Source organism: Esox lucius, chromosome 13 (assembly GCF_011004845.1).
Source record: "Esox lucius isolate fEsoLuc1 chromosome 13, fEsoLuc1.pri, whole genome shotgun sequence".
Classification (NCBI taxonomy): domain Eukaryota; kingdom Metazoa; phylum Chordata; class Actinopteri; order Esociformes; family Esocidae; genus Esox; species Esox lucius.
The window spans coordinates 6,976,124-6,982,123 of NC_047581.1; the positions used below are offsets into that span (position 1 = coordinate 6,976,124).

Below are 6,000 nucleotides of genomic sequence, written 5' to 3' on the forward strand. Positions count from 1 at the left end.
AAACATGGCGAGTTGAGTTGATGCCAAACATTTTGCTTTCATCTGACCACAACACTTTCACCCAGTTCTCCTCTGAATCATTCAGATGTTCATTGGCAAACTTCAGACGGGCCTGTACATGTGCCTTCTTGAGCAGGGGGACCTTGCTTGCGCTGCAGGATTTCAGACCTTCATGGCGTAGTGTGTTACCAATTGTTTTCTTGGTGACTATGTTCCCAGCTGCATTGAAATTGACAAGATCCTCCCATGTAGTTCTGGGCTGATTCCTCACCGTTCTCATGATCATTGCAACTCCACGAGGTGAGATCTTGCATGGAGCCCCAGACCGAGGGAGATAAACAGTTATTTAATGTGTTTCTTCCATTTGCGAATAATCGCACCAACTGTTGTCACCTCACCAAGTTGCTTACCAATGGTCTACACAAGCCCATTCCAGCCTTGTGTAGGTCTACAATCTTGTCAGCTCTTTGCTCTTGGAACATGGTGGAGAGTTTGGAATCTGATTGCTACTGTGGACAGGTCTTTTATACAGGTAACGAACTGAGATTAGGAGCACTCCCTTTAAGATTGAGAGGGGATCAAATACTTATTTCACTGATTAAAATGCAAATTAATTTATAACACACTGGATTTTTTTGTTATTCTGTCTCACTGTTTTAAAGCTACCATTGAAATTATATTCTGATCATTTATGTCAGTGGGCAAATGTACAAAAGCAAGGCATACATTTTTTTTCCTCAATGTACAGTACAGGCCAAAAGTTTGGACACCTTCTTATTCAATGCGTTTCCTTTATTTTCATGACAATTTACATTGTAGATTCTCACTGAAGGCATCAAAACTATGAATGAACACGTGGAATTATGTTCTTAACAAAAAAGTGTGAAATAATTGAAAACATGTCATATTCTAGTTTCTTCAAAGTAGCCACCCTTTGCTCTGATTACTGCTTTGCACACTCTTGGCATTCTCTTGATGAGCTTCAAGAAGTAGTCACCTGAAATGGTTTTCCAACAGTCTTGAAGGAGTTCCCAGAAATGCTTAGCACTTGTTGGCCCTTTTCCCTTCACACTGCGGTCCAGCTCACCCCAAACCATCTCGATTTGGTTCAGGTCCGGTGACTGTGGAGGCCAAGTCATCTGGCGCAGCACTCCATCACTCTCCTTCTTGGTCAAATAGCCCTTACACAGCCTGGAGATGTGTTCGGGGTCATTGTCCTGTTGAAAAATAAATGATGGTCCAACTAAACGCAAACCGGATGGGATGGCATGTCGCTGCAGGATGCTGTGGTAGCCATGCTGGTTCAGTATGCCTTCAATTTTGAATAAATCCCCAACAGTGTCACCAGCAAAGCACCCCCACACCATCACACCTCCTCCTCCATGCTTCACGGTGGGAACCAGGCATGTAAAATCCATCCGTTCACCTTTTCTGCGTCGCACAAAGACCCGGCAGTTGGAACTAAAGATCTCAAATTTGGACTCAGCAAAGTTGAGAAGTTTTGCAAAAGACCATAAGGACTGGACCGTAGATAAATGGAGTAAGGTCATCTTCTCTGACGAGTCAAATTTTCATTTGGTCATCTAATGGTTAGACAGAGACCTGGAGAGGCCTACAAGCCACAGTGTCTCACACCCACTTTGAAATTTGGTGGAGAACAGGGGATGATCTGGGGATGCAGGATGCATGAATCAAACCAAATACACGGTTATCCTGGAAGAACACCTGCTTCCTTCCCCAACTCTGAGAATTGGGTTTTCCAGCAGAACAATGCTCCATGCCACACAGCCAGGTCAATCAAGGTGTGGATGGAGGACCACCATCAAGACCCTGTCATGGCCAGCCTAATCTCCAGACCTGAACCCCATTGAAAACCTCTTGAATTTTATCAAGAGGGAGATGGATGGTCACAAGCCATCAAACAAAGCCGAGCTACTTGAATTTTTGTGCAAGACGCATGAAAGCTGTGATTAATAATCAGGGTTATTCCACCAAATATTGATTTCTGACCTCTTCCTAAGTTAAAACATTATTTATTTTGTTGTTAAAATGTATATGAATTTGTTTTCTTTGTGTTGTTTGATGTGTGAAAACAATGCATCTTATTTTCTACAAATACTCTAACAATATTTGTATTTAGAAATTGGGGGTAATGTTGTCAGTAGTTTATAGAATAAAACAAAACTGTTCATTTTACTCAAACACATACCAATGAATAGTAAAACCAGAGAAACTGAATTTTGCTGTGGTCTCTTAATTATTTCCAGAGCTGTATGTTCAGCGCTCCTTGAATTTTTTTTTTTTATCCTAATATGGCCCTTGACAAAATGTCCAACCCATGCACTAGGCATAGATTAGGACCATATTCTAGTTTTAGGTTTTAAAATTGTAGTCATGTTTTTATATTGAATCTACGTGGAATAACATTACGGATTTATTGAGGGACTGTGGTGGGGTTTTGTGTGGTTTCGGTGGAGGTACAATTTCACTTAAAGCTGTCGAAACTAATTTATTTTGTCTCTACATTTTCTCCTTCAGCCAGTGGATGAGCTACGGACTGTTGTGTTTGAAATGCTGAAAAAGAAGGAAGAGCGACAAGGTAATGATGAAGTAAATGATCGTATCAACACTTTTTAACAATGCTTCCATTTTAGTTATTCTCATAATTCCTCATTTTGTTGATTTCACAAGTGGATGCCCATTTCAAAAAATATTTTTTGTAATTTCGCTGACCCTTATCAATTTATGTTGAGGATGTGTAGTTAGAGTTTAAGCATCTTCCTCAAGGGCACAACTGATTTGGATCTAAAATACATTTGTGACCCCATGTCAAATCCTGCTCCCGGATTACCCTAGGGATTCCGCAGAGGGTTGCGCAAATGGCTGGCATTGTCCTGTGTTATAGAATTTAGTTACCTTGCCTCATATTAAGAAACTCTTTATGGAGGCTTCGGGAACTGTGAGCCTAAGGTAAAATAACCTGATTTAGTGAGTAGCTTGGTTAAAAACTGGAACAGTATTGGATAAGCTTCGAGGGACACATCTCTGAATTGAATTTTGGGCCTCATATTACTGAAAAGAAATCCGATATGGGATTGCGCAAGTAATGCAGCATTTTGGATGGAGACAACCAATTAAAATAATTTTTATTTAAGAAGGAAGTAATAACAATCTCTTTCAGTAATCAGGAAAATTTGGGACACCTGTATGAATTATTAGCTTTATTATCAACTTTCAAGGCAAAATTTGCTTCCAAAACAGCTGTAGGTTTTTAACCCATTACTTATTCCCTGAAAATGACATTCCTTTTTTGTAACTCTGAAATGTACATTATTTTTCCGTTATTGTTAACAATAACTGGACTTGAACTGCTTACATTTCAATCAAAACTGGAAAAATTGGTGATCTAAAAAGTTTGACCAGTAGTGTATATGAGAGACTGGTTACCAGCTGAAGGTGGCCCAACCATTAATTGAGTTTAAAGGGAGCACTCACTTCCTAACTGGAGGATTTTGTGTGTTGCATTGCTTTTTTATTGTTATACTTTCAGAAATGAATGTCTAATTTACTGTTGTTCCTTATTTGAATAAAAAAAATATTTCTAAATATGCAAAATAATATTTTCATGAATTTAATTTGGGTCAAGCAATGCATTCAGTTTTTTACAAGTTAGTACAAATGTTTTGTTTCTTTATTGAACACACAAGCAGTCAGAAAAATATAAGAACTGTTCCAAAATACACATTTTTGTCTGTAATTACTAAAGGTTTGCCTTTTAGTTTGTCATTTAGCATGCACTTCCTATCCAAAGCAACATACAGAGCATGCATATGTCTGTGTTTACTGAATTTGTTATTCCTGCTGCTTCTAGGTCTGACTCCCGTAGTATCGGAGGAAGAAGAGCATATATTGCCACCGGCTTCCAGACCAGAGCCTGCGGCTACACCAAAAGCCGTCAAAGCCCTGATTTGTGGTGAGAGAGGAGGATCCTCTGTGGTCAAGTACAAGATCACTACCACACCCGGGTAAGTTTCTTATCGAATGACAAAATCTTGACTAATCTTCTTATGATCATGTGACAGTCATTTTCAAGGGGAACAAAGGGAATTAAATTGTTTTAATCATTTTAAGAATACCTGACGCATATTTCCAGTTCAAGACAGATCAAACAAAACCGAGACTGTAGTAACGCTCTTATTGATAACAGGGAGGCAGCTAGAGAATGTCCTCTGTTAAAATCAATCACCAGGCCGGTCTGAATAGGTTACATATATAGTGCACTTGGTTTAACCAAAGCTGCGCTGACAACCTATCCCCTTTAAAGTGTGCACTACTTTTGACTCTACCCACAGCCATCACCATGTGTGCTTGTTCTATATTGTAACCTGTTCTTTCCCAACCGCAGTGGCTTCAGGAGCCAGCAGAGGGAGCAGGGGGTCACCCGCAGAGTAGACGGACACAAGCTCAGGTTTTTCACGCCTGTTCGTCGCTCTGTGAGGATTGAGGGGACCACTCTCCACTACCCTGCCTCCCTCCAGGAACATGATGTCTGCGTGGCCTCTTTCAATGATCTGATGGCCCAGGAGGAGAGAACCTTGGAAACAGAGCGCGAGGGTGACCAAGAGGGGCGAGGGAGTGCAGTGCCTGCCCCGAACGACCACCTGTATGTGTACAGAGAGAACGAGGCACTGAGAGACCAGGTCAGTATCCAGCTGGTCTATGCCGAAGAAGACTAAAGGGCTTTGACTTTATACTCTATCCAATTGGTGCCCACATTAAAAGAAATGCTAAATTGTTTTCTGTTAAACAGTCTTGTTGTCCAATCCTGTTTTGTAAATGTAGTTCATGGGAATATGAACTAGATATAGAGGAATCCACTTCAGGCCATCTATGATTACCTAAAGAATGGGTTTATGAATCAAAACTTATTTTGTACAGAATCCCGCAGGATTAACTGTGTGTGTGTGTGTGTGTGTGTGTGTGTGTGTGTGTGTGTGTGTGTGTGTGTGTGTGTGTGTGTGTGTGTGTGTGTGTGTGTGTGTGTGTGTGTGTGTGTGTGTGTGTGTGTGTGTGTGTGTGTGTGTGTGTGTGTGTGTGTGTGTGTGTGTGAACAGGGTACAATTGTCTGAAGTTGACATTAGATTTTAAGTTTTGGGGTTTCTTTTTTGTGATATTGACATCTGCTTATGGTATATAAGACCCATAAATGTACATATTTATGTAAATTAAACATTGAACTCTGGTCTTTTGAGTGTGTTCAGTTTTTTTTGTAAATGGTATTAAAGAGCCAGTTCAGAAAATATTGTTCCCAGGGCAGTGAAGGGGCAATGTCCCCGCAGAGGATGTGAGAATGGTAGAAAGCTGAGGGAGGAAAGGGGCGAGAAAGGAATAATTCCAACCCTCTAATGACATTTTACATGGCTAAGCAAGGGAGAGTGATGATCCGAATTAGCTCACTTGCTACAGTGTTCTTTAAATTTCAGCTGAACTATGTGGAGGAAAACGGAAGGGCTATTTTCTAATATTCTGAAGGGGTATGTAGTACTTATAGGAGTGCTTACAATTCAAACCCCAAACCACTGGCATTGCAAGTGCCAACTGATTCCAAATGAACAATACCGGACTGGTAGAAATTTCCTGTTAGCCATATTAACGTAAATTAAACAATGGATTTTGGTCCTTGGAATGTATTGGTTTTATAACTTGAAACATTTATAATTTTTACATTACAATAGTCTTATTTAGGTGAACAATACATGGTCAGATTAGCACTGGAGATTACTTATTTTTATTGTGCTAACAATACATTGTACGGTATACATCAGACTGCCACATCCCGGAACTTTGGCTCACAACACGTTCCGGTCCCTTTTTGAGGGACAACAAATCACACTCGCCATAGACATTAATGTAAAATAGCAGTAAAAAACAACACTAATAGAGAACCATCAGAATTACATTAGTTTATAAATTACCCAAAATACACTCACCTATTAGGAA

The 6,000-nt window shown here is 40.1% G+C and overlaps 1 protein-coding gene across 1 annotated transcript in view; it reads left to right on the top strand.

Moving 5' to 3' along the window:
• The window catches only part of ckap2l (cytoskeleton associated protein 2-like), a 29,084-nt gene extending 24,277 nt beyond the window's left edge, over window positions 1-4,807 (top strand). The window contains exons 7-9 of the mRNA XM_029124691.2: window positions 2,539-2,599; window positions 3,872-4,025; window positions 4,406-4,807. Coding sequence (XP_028980524.2) covers window positions 2,539-2,599; window positions 3,872-4,025; window positions 4,406-4,736 — 546 coding nt within the window. The 3' untranslated portion in view covers window positions 4,737-4,807. The remainder of the gene's footprint in view (window positions 1-2,538; window positions 2,600-3,871; window positions 4,026-4,405) is intronic.
• The last annotated feature ends 1,193 nt before the right edge of the window (window positions 4,808-6,000 follow it).